At 37.3% G+C, this 16,772-nt stretch overlaps 1 protein-coding gene across 1 annotated transcript in view; it reads left to right on the forward strand.

Moving 5' to 3' along the window:
• The window catches only part of tecpr2 (tectonin beta-propeller repeat containing 2), a 112,112-nt gene that overhangs the window by 53,765 nt on the left and 41,575 nt on the right, over positions 1-16,772 (forward strand). The window contains exons 12-15 of the mRNA XM_072568541.1: positions 5,320-5,500; positions 7,283-7,424; positions 11,525-11,765; positions 14,395-14,484. Of these exons, the coding sequence (XP_072424642.1) occupies positions 5,320-5,500; positions 7,283-7,424; positions 11,525-11,765; positions 14,395-14,484 (654 nt within the window). The remainder of the gene's footprint in view (positions 1-5,319; positions 5,501-7,282; positions 7,425-11,524; positions 11,766-14,394; positions 14,485-16,772) is intronic.

Below are 16,772 nucleotides of genomic sequence, written 5' to 3' on the forward strand. Positions count from 1 at the left end.
CTTTGGCATTATTGCAGTTATCCTGTTGAGTACAAAATGGACAGCTTTGGTAGCATGTCAACAATATTCAAATTCTGTACAAGCAGTCTCTGTTTTATAATATTTGAAATGGGTCTAAGTCTTTTTCGCTCAATCTTTTAGAAGTGTATATGATATAATCAAAAACAGGATGTTGCAACTTTTTCTCTGGCATTGACCAAATCATTTTGAAAAGCATCCAGATATTGGTCATGATTGAGGAGAAGCATTGAGTCAGTTGCAATAACTAAACACATTAGGTGCATCCTGAGAAGTTGTCATCTTGCACATTTGCGTACTGTCAGATTGGTTTTCTAGCTCACACTTTTTAAAACAGAGTGATACTTATTAGCAACTTGAATGTATATAGTGCCATTACCTAGTAAAATGAAAACTAAAACTGACCTGCATATTGTGTTTTTCATGACTTTCAGCCATCTCAAATCACTTTTCAAAAGTACGTAAATAAAAGCAAAGTACTGTACATCTAAAATAGGAACATAAATTATTGAAGAAACTCAGCAGGGTCTGTGGAGAAACAAATAGCATTTTGAACACAGTGTGATTCTTCAGTTCCAAAGAAGAATCTTATTGGACTCAGAAGTGTTAACTCTATATTTCTCTCCCGATGCTGTCAAACCAGCTGTTTTTCTCCAGTACTTTTTTATTTCAAAAATCTTTATTGCCTGTATGATAGAAAACACAGCAGTTAATTTACATGCAGCACGCTCCCACAATCAGCAGTGTGATATTGATCAGATGGTCTCTTTTTTGTGATGTTGATTGGAAGATAAACATCAAATAACCTCATTATTCCTCACAATAGTTCTGCGAGATCTTTTACACGTACCTGAGCATCATCTCTTCCAAAAAAATGGCACCTGTAAAAGTGCAACCCAGGAGTGTCAGTCTTGATTATTATGCTCAAGTCGTGGAGTTGGACTCTCATCAGGAACATTGTGTTCATAAGGCAATGAGACTTGGAGCAGAAGTAGACCATTCAACCCATCAAGTCAATACCATTCAATGAGATTTTTAATTTAATAATTCTCCACTCAACTTTGCTTCCTTTTCCATAACCCTTGACTCTCTTACTAATTAAAAATCTATCTATATCAGCCTTAAATATCTTACAGCCAATCCTCAACAATTCCTTGTCATTAAAATCTTCCACAGATTGGCTACCCTTTGAGAAAAGAAATTCCTCCTCCTCTGTGTCTTCAATTCGTCACTCCTCACTCTCTGAGAATATAGCTTCTCACAAGGGCAAATAAAGTCTTTGCATCTACCCTGTCAAGCCCTTAAGAACCTTTGTTTCAATAGGGTTGCCTGTCATTGTTTTAAACCGCAATGTGCTAAACTCTCAACCCACTCAACATTTTTCCATAAAATCCCTAATAAGTCATTTTACTGTATCTTATAAAACCTGCCTCATTAACTACCAAATCCTCCTCTACAGCATATTTCGCTTCCAATTCCAGTTCCACTTTACTCCCCAGAACACCTTGTCATTTGAACAAAGAACCAGTAACCCTTGCAGCCATGCCACCTTTAAATAGCTTCTATGCACCCAGATGAACATTAGCACTCCAAAGCTGCCCTACTTGGTCAAGGATAATTTCAGAAGTTGTTAGAGACCTCCAAGAAACCAAGACATCCATTTCCTTCCAACCCCCGAAAATATCATTCTTCATTCCACTGTAATTGTCAAAGTAATCCTGCTGCCAGTGTTGTTTATTGCACACCACTTCTAAACACTGGTCACAACAACATTTTTCTCTTTTTTTTTCTTGTTCATACCACCAGCATGTCTAGTACCACCACATTGTAACAGCCAGCTACCACAGAAGCCATCTTTTTGACCTCTAAAGATCCTTAGATAAAGATATTGTTCACAGTATTCCAGGTGTGATCAGACTAGTGACATATAGTTACAGCAAGGTTTTCCTATTTTTGTACTCCATTCCCTTTAAAATAAAGGCCAGCAATCCATTTGCCCTCCCTAATACTTGCTGAATTTGGATGCTATCTTTTCGTGATTCATGCATGAAGACCCCTAAATCAATTTATACTGCAGCTTTCTGCATTCTTTCTTTATTTAAAAAATATTCAGCTCATCAATTCTGCTTGCCAAAATCTATAACTTCAGATTTTCTCACATAGTATTTCATCTGCCATACTTTTGTCTGCTCACAACCTGGCTGTATCCCTCCATAGATTCTTTGTGTCATCTACAAACTTGGTGATAGTACATTCACTTCCCTCATCCAAGTGATTCATAATGTATTGTATTTAATGGGGCAGCACAGATCCCTGTGGGATTCCACTAACGCAATTCTCTATCTTCTATTATTTAGCCAATCCTCTATCCATGCTAACTTGCTACTTCCAGAGGCTATTATCATATTTTGTAATCTTATGTTATGAAACTGTGGGTGTACTGTACCTTTAAGAAAGTTAAAAGTTAGCAGAACTACCTGACAGCACCAGGTGTTCTGAACAAGATACAATATAATCTTTTGGTCCAGCAGCTGGTGTAGCTGGTTGTCTGGAGACAAAAACAAATTTGAATTAGGCCAGTTTAAATTATACCCCAAAAAAACCAAACTCCAATCAAGTTTGAATTTAGTATATTGACAATATTAAAAGCCAATGACAATCCGGTGCTTTGGGGGTATAAGATTGGGAAAAATTGAACAGTTGAGGGAGAACTGCCAAGCTGGCAGCATGTACAGACTGTCCGAAACACAGCTCTCTTAAAGGCACATTTATCTATCAACGATCTGTGAAAGAAATCCTAAGAAGAAAATCTCCCGAGGAAGATACAAAGAGAAGATTCAATAGCTGCCTGGTTTTGAAATTTGTATTTTGGTAAATCTTAATCAGGGCCTTTATCAGACTAGTATTGTCGATGGTGAAGGTAAAAGATAGTTATTAGTTAATTATTCTCTGTTATACTTTAAGAAATAAAGTTGTTACTTTTTACTTTAACTAGTTCTTGGCCTCACGAATTTTCACAGATTACCGCGCAGGTTAAATCTTTTCTGTGTTGCTGGTTTAAAATTAGCAGGCGGGATTTACCCGTGTCGTAAAACTTATGAATGACATCTTATACAATAATTTTTGAAAATTCGAACATGTTAAAATGACTGCTTCTCCTTCATCTTTCCTGCTTGTTCCTACCTCAACAATTATCTCCTCTAATAAATATGTCAGGCATTATTTCCCCATCCTGAAGCTGTGCTGACTCTGATTGGATTAATCGTTTCCAAATGCTCTACCATTATATCCTTTATAACAATCTTGAACATTTTTCTAATGTTAAGCTAACTGGCCTGTTGTTGCCTACTTCTCTCCTTCTTGAATACAGGTGTTACATTGGCACTTTTCCAAACTGCTGTGACTTGCCCAGAATCTAAGGACTTTTGGAAGATTACTGCTAGTTCACTCATTATTTACGTAGCTACTTTCTGTTGTAACCTAGGATCCAACTAATCAGGTTCAGAGGAGCTTTAACCCCGTTAGTTTCTCTAGTTCTATTTTTCTAGTGGTAATTTTTATATTTATTTCCTCCTGACCTTTTGCTGCTTGACTCTGTATCGCTCGAAGTCTTCAACCTAAAGGCTGATGCAAAGTGTTTGTTTAACTCCTTTGCCATTTTCTGGTTCCCCATTGATTATTTCCCAACCTCATTCTCTAAGGGACCTATGTTCAATTTGGCCTATCCTTTTTTCAGATATTTAAAGGAGCTCTTATTGTATATTTTTGCACTAGATTTCCCTCAGTTTGTTTTCTCCTCCTTTCTTATTTTTTGTTTATCTTTTGTTGGCTTTTAAAACTTTTCCCATCTTGTAATTTAAATCTGAGAGTGCAGCAAGTGATCTGTAGCTATCCCCTAAAGCTACACTAACTCCCTCCTCTCACAGGAATTTAATTATTTAAAGATTCTAGTGCACAGTCTGTCTGGCTCTATTGTATTACTTACAAAGGAAGATGGTTCTGATTGTGGAAGGTTCGTTCTCTCTACTCCAGTGCAGTTGTGCAAAAGTTCCACAGGGGAGTGACCTAGTCCCAACCAGCTTCAGCTGTTTCATCAATGGCCTTCACTCCGTCAGAAGGTGGGGATGTTTGCTAATTTTTCAGCACTGTTCTCAACTCCTCAGATGCTGAAGCAGTCCATGTCCAAATGCATCAAGACCTGGATAATACCAAGGCTTGGCTGACATGGCAAGTAACATTCGTGCTACACATGGCATATCCAGGCAATTACCATTTCCAAAAAGAAAGACTCCAACCGTTGCCCCATAGCATTCAAAGGCATTACTATCAATGCATCCCACACTGTCAATATCCTGGGAGTGACCTTTGACCAGAATCTGAACTGGACTAACCATATAAATTCTATGATTACAAGAGCATTTCAGAGGCTGAGAATCCTGCTGTGAATTTCTGTCAGCCTGACTCTCCAAAGCCTGTCCAGTATCTACAAGGTACAAGAACTATGATGGAATATCCTCCCCTTGCCTGGATGGATGCAGCTCCAAAACACTTGAGAATTTTATTACCATACAATCAAAGCAGCCAGCTTGATTGGCACCACATTTGCAAACATTCAATGCAGTGTAGCAGCAGTGTATACCATCTACAAGATTCACTGCAGCGACTTACCAAGATTCCTTCAACAGCACCTTTGAAACCCACAATTATTACTGTCTAGAAAGATAAGAGCAGCAGATACCTAAGAGTTTCACTCCAAACCACTTACCATCCTGACTTGGAAATATGTCACTGCTTCATCATTGTCACTGAGGCAAAATTCTAGAACCCTCTTCCTAACAGCACTGTTGGTATGCCTATATCAAATGTACTGTTATAGTTCAAGAAGGCAGCTCACACCACCTTCTCAAGAGCAATTAGGTACAGGCAATAAATGCTGGCTCAACCAGTAAAGCCTACACCTCCTGAATGAATGAAAAGATTTCCTTGATGCAATAAATTACTTCATAAGTTGTTACTGTATTTTGACTGTGGTTCTCTTTCTAATTTGAGGTGACACCTCAGAACAAAGATTCATTAATTGACTCTTATGTACTATGGGTGACTAATTTAGCACCTTTAGATGTCTTAATGCAAGTTTGTTCCTCTTCTGTTCTCGCTTCATTTCCCTCTCATTTTTCCTGACTAAGCTGTTCATTTGACTAATCTGAGATCTTCATTCTTTTCCTTTATGTTTGTTTAACAAGCTGAGGTGAAGAATACAGAGGAATATAATTGTAATCAGCTTTGTTTCTCTATCTTGAGGTCTTAGTGCTGATCGACCTTGTGCGAGAGCAGTGAAGGTGGAATGCCCTTGTCCATTAGTGCAAATTACTTCCAGAAATAATGTGGTATGGGCATTGACGGAACAACGAACAACTCTCTTCAGGAATGGCATAAGCAGTTTTTGTCCAGAGGGTGAACACTGGATTTCTGATATTGTAAGGTAGACAAATTTATACTGATATGAAATGTTGTTCAGATCATTTAATTTTCAGTGTTTTCTGAAAATGTTTAGCTAATATCCATTTTCATTTTACTTTCGAGATTCTGATTTTCATACTGTAATTTCTAACCACATAATTGGAAACCATACTGTGGTATATGAAAAAAGTTGTAATTTGAACCAAAAATACTGTTTAACCTTCTGTTGGTACTTGTTTGGAATGTCAGAACTAAGCTTTATAAATAGGCCACATAAAATTATTGGCCCTGAATTTGCAACTGTATTGGTAGCCAGGTTTCCCATTCACACTGAAAATGTTGCCGTAAATTCCATCCTCATTCCAATGGACTGCCTTAGAGCATTAATCGCCTTGAACTAGGCTTCCTGCTGTCATCTAAAGAGAATGTCCAAGCTTTGGGAGCTAACAGCCAGTCTGAGTGAATGGCAGATCTCGATCCACTACTAGGACTGCTTCAAGTACCAAAGGAGAGCCAAAAACTGCAGAACAGGTAAACTGGGTGTATGGAATCGGGAGTGGATTCTGGATGGACCTAAGATGGGGAAGCCTTAGTGTTAGGCAGTTGGAAACCCAGTAGGGGAGTGACACCCCTGTGGGGAGGGGCAACTTCATGGAATGGATATTCCTCAGATTAAAAATGTAGGCTAGTGAAGCAGACACATATCTCTCCTCTTCCATTGTCACCAGGTCATGAGGCAAAATCACTAATTTCTCATGACATAAAAGTTATTAATGCTCTATTCTAGCTTTGTGAATATGAATAAAAATATTAAGCTGTGTTTAATCAAAAGGAACTACATTTTTAACAATTTACTAAGTGATAGTAGCTGCTAGGCAACTTTGACTATGAAGAACTATTATCCTTCATTAATGCAGAATCCAGTCCTTTAAAATTAATAAAATTGGAAATACCTTGTGAAGCTTCCTGTTTCATTAGCCCCCTCTGCCTGAAAGAAATCTAATAATTTGAACATCAATCTTTACAGTTATAGACCTTATATACTTTACAGTTATCACCTTTCTTTTGACTGATTGCTAGCTTCCTCACATTTAATTGCATTTTGTTTTAAATTGTTTCATATAAAAGGGGTAGGTTTGAAATATTAGCTTTGTGTAGTTCACAAAGTATTAATACTTTAAAATGTAATTTAACATTAATAACTAGTATTTCACTGTGCTGCAGTGCTACCAGGAAATATTAAACCGAGTTGGGCTCTCCGCTCAGTTCAGTGCTTCAAGGGAATGTTAAGGATTCAGGACACTAATCAAAAAAGAACTGGTGCTGTGACCCACATCTTCCATCACAAAAGAAATGAATTGATCATTTCAATGCAGTGTTGTTAGCTCTTGCTGAATACAAAGTTGAGGCTTGACCTGAAAAGTAGTTAATTGTAGATAAAGCATTTTCAGATGTTAATTAGATGCTTTTTCTATGGAGTTGTCCACATGATTTCGATAATCTACTTCTTTTAGCAGGTTGGTATAATGTAAATGACAAGGCAAGGTTTATTATTTTATTGCTGCAAGTAGTAATATTAAGGCATCTGGAACAACAGATTTGCCAAACCATGACAAAACATAAATATGTACAGAGAAATTTGGGCATTTAAAACAGATTGTAACTATTGTTCACTTGCACTGATGCTGATGATTTTATATCCCTCATTATTCTACTTCTTTCTCAAATAGACTTTGTAAATTTTCATTTGTTTTGCTGATCAAAAAAAGGACTAAAGTATCTGGATTTTTCTCCCATTTTGTAGTGAAAAGCAGATGTTGGAGTTGGTGTGTGTAGCATTGGGAGACCAGCAAACAGTCTGGGCTTTAGACACAAATGGCAACCTCTGGTTCCGCACTGGCATCTCTTCAAAGAAACCTCAAGGTGAAGATGAGCACTGGTGGCAGGTAAAATTTTAACTGTTCTCGTTGATTAATCTCTAAATGTTTATATTGGGTGTCAAAAATGCTGATCTATACCTTGTGGCTAGTGGTTTTATAAATAACGTAGTGTGGAGCATTTACAGTGCACACATACAGACATGTTTTAAAAAGGCTGTTTTAAATGGCTTTAAAGTAGGCCATCTATGTAATAAATGTGGCTGTGAATGGTAAGAATTTTAAGATCTGTGACCATCTTAAATAAGACTTCCTGTAAGGTGATTGCTGGGAGATATGCAACTTATATTAAATGTTCCACTGACAATTTCCATCATGAAAATAAGTCTGATGGAGTTTCTTAGTGTTAATGAATTTGATAGTGAGATATGTTTGTTTCTTTTCCAGATATTCTAATCTGCGAAAATAGCAAATGTGAAATTTCGTAACATTATTATCCACTATTGTTATGAAGCATTTGCTGAACTGACTTTGCACAGTTATATACATTTGCACTCGTTGTAAAACTGGTTGATCTCCATCCTTATTTTATTTACTATTAGAATTGCACTGTAAACATTTTAACAAGAGCTGTCAATATTTCAGTGCACTAAAGAAATATTGTGGTTAGATATACTATGTAGATTAAAGGTCTTCCCCGCTTTGGCTTGGTTTTACAGTCAGACTTTGAGGAAAGCTACCCAGAAAAATCTAGTTATCCCTGAAGCATAGGTGTCTGCTATTGTGGTGTTACAGGCAGCAGACAGACTAAACTTCTTTGAGCCCACCTATCCATAATATTCACATTTCTCAATTTAATTCTGATTCTGGCACCAACTACAGTCAGTTCTTCTATAACGCAGTGGTTGCATTCTTGTGCAACCCCCCATTATAGAAAAAGCGCACTTTAGAAACAGCGCTTAAAGTGTTGGCAGTGTAATCATGTTACAGCCAATACAGGTTTTAAAAGTTTGCGCAGTAGGAATAGCGTCCCCAATTTGTCAATCATGAATTCATGTTGACGAAACGCGCACTACAACAACCTGTGCAGGGGATCACTGACATCCAACAATAATAATGTTGGCTAAGAGATCAGTCATATTAAAGAAATCTCAGACAACCAGAAAATAAAGTGCCCTGATTATGCTTCACTATTTGATCCTTTTGTAGCAAGTGAAATGAAGATTATACAAATATTTATTACATTAACCCAGAAACTTACACAGAAAAATTTAGAAAAATACGTTTTATTAAAAATTTATGAAATTCTCATTGTGGAGAAATAAGGTCCATTAATATAAGGCAAAACATAAAGTTACTTTTTCAAGGTTGGAGATATCTTTATGTGAACTGTCAATAATGAGCATGTGCACTACTAGCTGGTTCTGGTCAGTCACCGACTTAAATGAACAGAAACAGTGCAGCAATCTTTATATTTACTTAATGCTGGCTCCGGGGTCCAGCTTCAAGTTCTTCTTTTTCAATGAATGTGAATGATTGGCAGAGGAAACAGATATGCACAAATGACAGAATTTTTTAGAGTAACTAATAAACGAAAGTTTTAACCTGATTTTTGGGAAACTGACAATTTTTATCGTCAGTAGGATATTTTGCCACATTATTTGGGTAATGTCCTGAAGATTAATTCCTGAAAACAGTAAGAAGATTAACAAACCCAGAGTTTAGCAGTAAAGAAACAGAGTTGTGGCTGAGTTAATAACTAATTTAACTATTGAGCAAAGAGGAAAACAAACTCCAAAGGACAACAAAATAGACAGTGCAAAGGACCAGCCAGGACCAGCCAGTCCAACTCCCTGGAAGGGAATTCAAGAGCGGGGTAGCTGGTACATTGACTGAGAAGACAATGGCATTATCGGTAGACTATTAATTCAGAAACTTGTGTAATACTCTGGGGAGCCAGCTTTGAATCTCAACATGGTGGAGTTTGAATTTCAACAATAATCTGGAATTGAGAGTTAAAAGATAGCCATTAAACCATTGTCAATTGTTGGAAAAACCCATCTAGTTCACTTATGTACACACTGTACAACCCCCAAAAAAAGATTTACTGATCCTTTCTGTCAACCCAGCAAATGCATAAGGCCAGGACCTGTGAACTTTCCCATAATTGTCCTGTAGGAGGAGCAAAAGCAACCCACTGCAAACTGCAGTGATGAAGGAATTGCCCAGAGCTGTCCTTCACTTTCCTTGACTGCATGCTTCACTTACTAAGTTGGCACTGGTTCTCACTGCAACACTGAAGACGGCTCTGAGATCTGGAGCCATGGACAGCCTGACTCATTTACATTGCATAAATTTCATCACAATACCTAAATATACTGTTTGCTGTTCAAAAGTGTAATTGCATGAAGATATTATTAAAATATTCCCTGATTTTGGTTGAGCTGACTGATGTGATGCTAAAAGACCGCCCAATCTCAACTTGACCCCTTGAGAAACTACGTAAATGTAATTAATTGCTCCACTCCAGGGAGTTGATACAACCTCAATTTCATGATGCTCTGGAATGCAATTTGAATAAAACAAGAATCAGACCTGGCATTATTCCTTTCTTAGTGCTTCTGAGCATTAACACATTGCATTATCACTAATGTTCTGATGGGTCTTTGACTCTCTTTTCTTCTCTATCTTACCCACAAACTAATTAACTTAAAAATATGTGTTGTGTCTGAAATGTGACAGATCTAAATTTATTAATGATATATGGAAAGAATAAGAAAGAAGGTAGCGTTGAATCTCCCCTACATTGATTCAGCAGTAAAAACCAAAGGGGGCCTTTTAATTCCCTGCCAGAATTTTGTCAAATTTTCATTTGAAACAATCTATTTGAAAGTCTCTGTCAGAGACAAACTAGTATTAACTGCTAGCTCTCATTTACATTCCACTTACCAGCTGCCTGCCTGAAAAGGGTGTACACTTCAGGTAATTAGTCAGTCTGTGCTTACAAGAGCAATCATGTACTGAATTTTATGACCTGCAACTCACTTCCTAAGTCTTCAAAGCATGTCCACCCACAAGGCAGAAGTCAGGAATGCAATGGATAGCTTTCTCTTTGACTTAATAAGTGCAGCTAAGAAGGTCAACACCATCCAGATCGAAGCAACCCATTTGATTGGCAACCCATACAACTCCTTCAACATTCACCTCCTTCACCAGCACACAGTGGCAGCAGTGTGTACCACCAATGAGATACACCACAATAACTCACCAAGCCTCCTTCAATACCTGCTAAACCTTTGCCCTCTACCACCGAAAATGATGAGAACAGCAGTCTCATGGAAACACAGCCACAGATTGTCATTCCTTCAGTATCACTAATTAAGATTCTGGAATTCTCTTTGTAACAGCATTGTGGGTATCCCTACACCACACAGTCTTCAGTCATTCAAGAAGGTTGTTCACCACAATCTTCTCTAAGGCAATTATTGAAGGGCAATAAATGTTGGTCTAGTCGGCAAAGCAAAATGTCCCATGAATGAACTGTTTACAAAAAACCTAGAAGGACAGGTGTAGCAGGCATATTACAACACCTTCATCTGCAATTCCTTCACCAAGTCACAACCATCCTGACTTGAAAGTGTATAGATGTTTAGAGGAATAAGCATTCATAGTTCTGTAGTACTGATTGTGTGCATTAACAAATATTTTGTGTCTGTTGAATAAATTTTATTTTGATAAACTCAATTGTGTTTAGTAAGAATACTGGTTAACGGAACTTCGTTTAAAACTTGATATAGACGATGTATTTAATTACTTATCTTACTAATTAGAATGTTTTAAAAATGTGGATGTGAAGTGGTGGGACCAGAGCAATAATGCACTCTTCCAACCTTACTTAACAGCATCAATTGTTAAAGTTCTGGGGTGTTGAAATATACTCTGAATTATATAATGTTTTTAGTTAAACTCTTCGTCTCGTGTGTTATTGAAACTGGATATTAAATCTCAGTTTATGGATTGGGACACCATGAAATTGCTTTTTTGATACTTCGTTAAACAACTTTGCTATTTGGGTTCTTTCCTAGCAAAATGTACATTTCAAAAGTTGTTATTTTTTGACAGAGAAATTTGGGTTATTGTTCTTTTTTAAAAGGCATTTTGTATTGTAGGTGAGCGTTACAGATTATGTGGTCTTCGATCAGTGCAACATCTTCCAAACATTAATCCATGCAACACATACTGTTGCCACAGTTGCTCATGCTCCAGTAGAAAAAGTAGCAGACAAGCTACGAGGTGCCTTATGGTCGCAACAGCCTCCATCTCAGCCAAGTCTCATCAGTGTTAACAGCAGTGGTGTGTGGATTACCTCAGGGAAAAATGAGTTGCATGTGGCAAAGGGAAATCTACTAGGTTTGTTATAATTTTGAATTGTAAATTAATTTTTTTATTGTTTCTCTATGATTTGTGGCCATATTTAAGAAAATAAAGTTTTGAATGTTGTCTTAAGTTTTGTATTGTTGATCCTATTGTTTCACTGACTTGGGCATCCGTCAAATTTCAGTGCAATGTATTTTTGTTAACTAATAGGACAGCAGTAACCTTTCTCTGGCTCTGCCAAGGTCAATAATGCAAACTATTGGAAGGTGCACATCACTTCTGTGTAAACAGTACTGCAATTCTTTGCCACTGTTCTGAATTCTAACTTATCTACTGCTTCTCATCATAAAATATGGGATAAAAACATTTTTGTGCAATGCATATCCTTTACTGAAGAGTTAATACCCACTGTTTTATTTCTACAAGCTACATCAGAAAATATATCTGGAAAATAGTATTCAATTTATCTGGCATATCTAACTGTCTAGCAAAAGTATTGAGTAAAGTCAACCAGAGAAATCAATGCAATTTGACACTGTCTTAAATGTTTTAACAGTATCTGAGAATTAAAATGGAATGGTTGTTTTCTTCTCAACTCTTTGAAAAAGTTTTTGAGTATCAGAAAATGCATCCTTGTTATTGAATGTGTAAATTAATTTATGTTTTGACTGTGTTACAACCAGCTGAGGAGGGGTACTTAGCTCCTCTCTTGCCAACTGACTCTTGATCGGTTGCAATAAGTATTTTTATTTCTTTTTTCGCATGCAGCTGTCACACTTCAATTAAAATGTAACTAACTAATCAAAATAAAGGAGACAAATTAATTATAAGGCTTTCTTGAATGAAAGAAAAATGAAATTTTCTTCCAAAATAGTGATGGGGAGTGGGAGCTGTGGTAGTGTGAGGTGGAATGTCTATGGGGACAGGATGGTAAAAGTAGTAGCAGTTCAAAGTTTTTAAAAGTGCTCAAAGTGTTTGATTTTAAACCTGGGTTCTGACTTTTAGCAGTTGTTTTGTTTCTTCAGCCATTGGCATAGTTTGGAAATCTTAAGCTGTCAGTGAATGTTATTGGTCCAAAGTCCTTTTTTCACCGGGGACCAGAAAAACCAGAGCGAGAATGACGGAGAGTCCATCTTCCAGTTCTCGCTTACAAAACCATTTTTGTCTGGTCTCACCTTAGCTGCCCAGAAGTAACTGGTGATATGGTCCATTTATATATTCCTGAGTATGCTCATTTTTTTTCCCAAACTTGCCTTTGCCAGCAGCCTTTCATCTTGATATACAACTTCCTGAAAGTTGCAAATCAACCAGGAGATACAGATCTGAGATTCAGTACCATTTTATACAAGTTAACTATGGTTTGACTGGCATGTATTTATTGATTTCATGAGTTTGGTTCAAACTGGTCAGGTGATTACAGCAGCCATTTGGGTCCACGTTTGTGCCTGAAGGTATCAGATTTTAAGATAAGATGATGGAATGTCAATGTTGATAATCCATTTCACTACAATTTTAACAAATTTATAGCTGTTTCTTATTATAATGTTCTGTATAGTCAGTAATTTTATTCATTGTGATATTGCATCGGATTAAAATACAGTAAAGCCCTGGTATTTGCAAGGCGATACATTCCCAGAAAAACCCTGAAGTAATACAACTGCAAATGGCACGCAAGTTTTATAATTAGAGTTAAGTAGATCAGTTCCCAAAATTTTGATATCAACTAACATTTGTTTCTTTAAATAAAAATGATATTAATGGAGGACTTCAACAATTTCAAATATCAGTCTCAGCGGTAGGTTCAATGCAAACTTCTAATAAATGCCACGCCGATTGGATAACCTCACTTTGAACAGAAACAGTTAAGAGATTTGTTATTTTATCCAAATGCAGTTTTAAAAAGAAATCTAATGGAAAATTCTTATTTTCTTCATTCTCCCTGGATAGTGAAAGCTGTCTTTACTGGGTCCACCAGTTAATAGGAGCAATCTGATTCTGAATCACTGTGGGGACGCAGAGGCCAAAATAATTGTTCAGTCCCAGAATGCATGTTTTCAAATGAAGCAGACATTTTTGATATAAAATTAATTTACCTTGACAGAAAAAGTTAGTTTTAGTTGGAAGGCAACAAATGATTGTAAGATTGAGACCAAGTGCATCATGATCAACATTAGAGACTGAAAATTCAAATTTGCAAATGACACTCTCCAAGGTGCAGTTATATGGTGTATTTTAGTCTGGGAGCAAAGATCAATTGGCGTTGCATCTGACAAAAGAAAAGTCATTTTTTATCATGATATGTCTCATTAAATCTTGTGGGTGTAGTGTATCCTGTGACAACTGTGGTTAAGCGAACATTAATGATGTAATGGAGTACAGTGCACAGAATGCTTCGCACAGTGAAGTGAATCCTCAAATGGTAGACTTTGTTGTGTTTGACCTCTGTATTAATTTAGACTGTGAGGGAATTAAAGTGGGAATGTTCTAAACTCTATTCTTGAGATGTTAATCATAACTAAAGAATATGTTATCGTCCAGTACTTATCCCTAAGCGGAGCTGCTATGTCAACATATTTTTACTTTTGTCTGTTAACACTGTGAGCTGAGTTTAACCTCTCCATGTTAGTAAGCAATTAAAATATTATTCTGTTTACTTCTATAGCAACATATTGGAAGACAATTGTACCTCGAGGAACTGTATCAGCTACAAAATGGGTTTTTGTCCTGGCTTCCATGGCTCCTACTAAAAAAGGTTAGTCTCTGCCACATGTAACTGTGTTAATAGTTCTTGCACTTGCATCTATTTTATATTGTAACTTTCACAGAGGCAAAAGCAACTTCTTGGCTATATTGGGTTTAAGAGCATAAGACTGTTTCTGTGTTCCACAGCTTGCCAAGTAGTTCCAGAATTCCCTTAATGTGTCTGAATACGTAGAATCTATTGAATCCCTAGAGTGTGGAAAGAGACCATTTGGCCCAACAAGTCCACACCAACCCTCCGAAGAGTGACCCACCCAGACCCATTTCCCCTACCACTCTATGTTTATGCCTTACTAATGCACCCAACCCACACATCCCCAAACACGCAAGGCAACTTAGCATGGCCAATTTACCTAACCTGCGCACCTTTGGATTGTGGGAGGAAAACAGTGCACCTAGAGGCAACCCATGCAGACATGGTGAGAGCATGCAAACTCCACACTTACAGTCGCCCAAGGCTAGAATTGAACCCAGGTCCCTAGTGCTGTGAGGCAGCAGTGCTGACCACTGAGCCACTGTGCCGCCCTAAGTACTGACTTGCTTACAAGCGTAGTTACTGAGACAAGAAAAAGCTTAGAAAGGGAAAGATAGAAAGTTGAAAGGACAAAAATCTTGAAATGCACAGATCTGTTACTATCTGTAAGGAGTAAAGATGGGTTATCATTTTTTATGCAGGTTCTTCATCAGAATTGGCAAGTCAGCACCCTCTTTAAAGGATGCAGCAGAAATTTGGAAGGCGAAGGGGACAAATTAGATGACAGTGGGTTTAATTCTGAGCTCTGAGTTCAATTCCAGATTAGAATAATGAATGAATAGCTGCTTTAACTGCTGGCCATGTTTACTCATGGGATGTTAGGCCTCTCTCACTGTGCCTGCATTAATTGTTAGTCCATAATTGCCCTTAAACTAAGTTTCATACTGGGCCATTATAGATGGAAGATAAGAGTCAGCTACATTGCTGTGGGTTTAGAGTCATGTATGCCACACCAGATATTGAAAGTAGGTTTCCTTTTCCAAAGGACATTAATGAAGTAAATGGGTATTTATAACTGTGGACAATATATACATGTTTGCCATTTTACCAGCTGTTAATTTTAGATTTTTGCTGAATTCTAATTTCAGCATCTGCCATAGGAATGGGACTTATATTTCCGCAATCTTCTTCAGGGATTCTGGATTATTAGCCTAGCGACATTACCCCTGTGCCTACCATGTCCCCAATAATTTCATTGAGACGTTTTCATAGTTTAATATTACTGAGTGATTTTTAAGCCATCTCCGAGGGCGGTTGAGAGTCAATTGCTGTGCATTTATAGTCGCATGTAGGTCAACTTTCTTCCCTAATGGACATTAGTGTTTTTACCCATTCCTGAACTAGATGTGCTGTTTTAGGACAGCTGACAGTGCTTTTGTCATTAGACTTCTAATGCAATTTTTACAATTTCTAGTTTCACTTTCTGCCAATGGTGGAATTCAAACATCAGACTCAGACTATAGTCTGGGTTTCTGGATTATGCAACAATACCACTGGGCATCACTTCACTTGAAATGTAATCATTTCTCTTTGACTTGGCTTAACATATAAACATGGCCTGAAATTGCTACCACTTGGCTATGTCATTTGCAAGCCAAAAGAGGTTGCTATGAGAAGTAGGAAAAAAGATCTCACACTGATAGAGAATGGGACTTTTTTGAGAGTTGGCACTAAGACAGTGTAAAAGTTGGTAATTTTCCTTGGATCGTTGGAAAAATTAGATAGAAACCATGTTGGAGATGTTAGTGCATGATTTCAGCTACGTGCTGTTTTTTTTCTAATACGGAGACTTCTTTCCCCAGCCCCAACACTGAAGTAAAAGAAAATGATGGTTGGAAGTAGGAAACAAAAGTGAGGCTGCAGGGAAACCATAGATACTGTAACTGTTATGAGAATAAAGTTATTTAAGTAACTCAGGAGTTTATTGTAAGATTTTCTTAAGTAAGAAAAGGGTAAACAAAGGCCTGGATAACGTTAAATAACCATCACAGTTGCAAAAGAAATAACTCCCCTTAGGTGTCCTACATTCTTATGGATCCTGTCAAGTTACATAAAATGATACGTCATAGACACGAGAACATCATACAATTTGCTATCATTTATGAATAGTTTAGCACCAGTGGATGTAAAACCGATCCCTGAAGAGGTTCACCAAATTTGCAAATGACAGCAGTGTAGTCCAACTTCCCAGGTGGTGTTTAGGACTGACAAAAATATATTTTTTAAATCATCAGAGAATTTACCAT

This window comes from Chiloscyllium punctatum, chromosome 4 (genome assembly GCF_047496795.1).
Source record: "Chiloscyllium punctatum isolate Juve2018m chromosome 4, sChiPun1.3, whole genome shotgun sequence".
In the NCBI taxonomy this organism is placed as follows: Eukaryota; Metazoa; Chordata; class Chondrichthyes; order Orectolobiformes; family Hemiscylliidae; genus Chiloscyllium; species Chiloscyllium punctatum.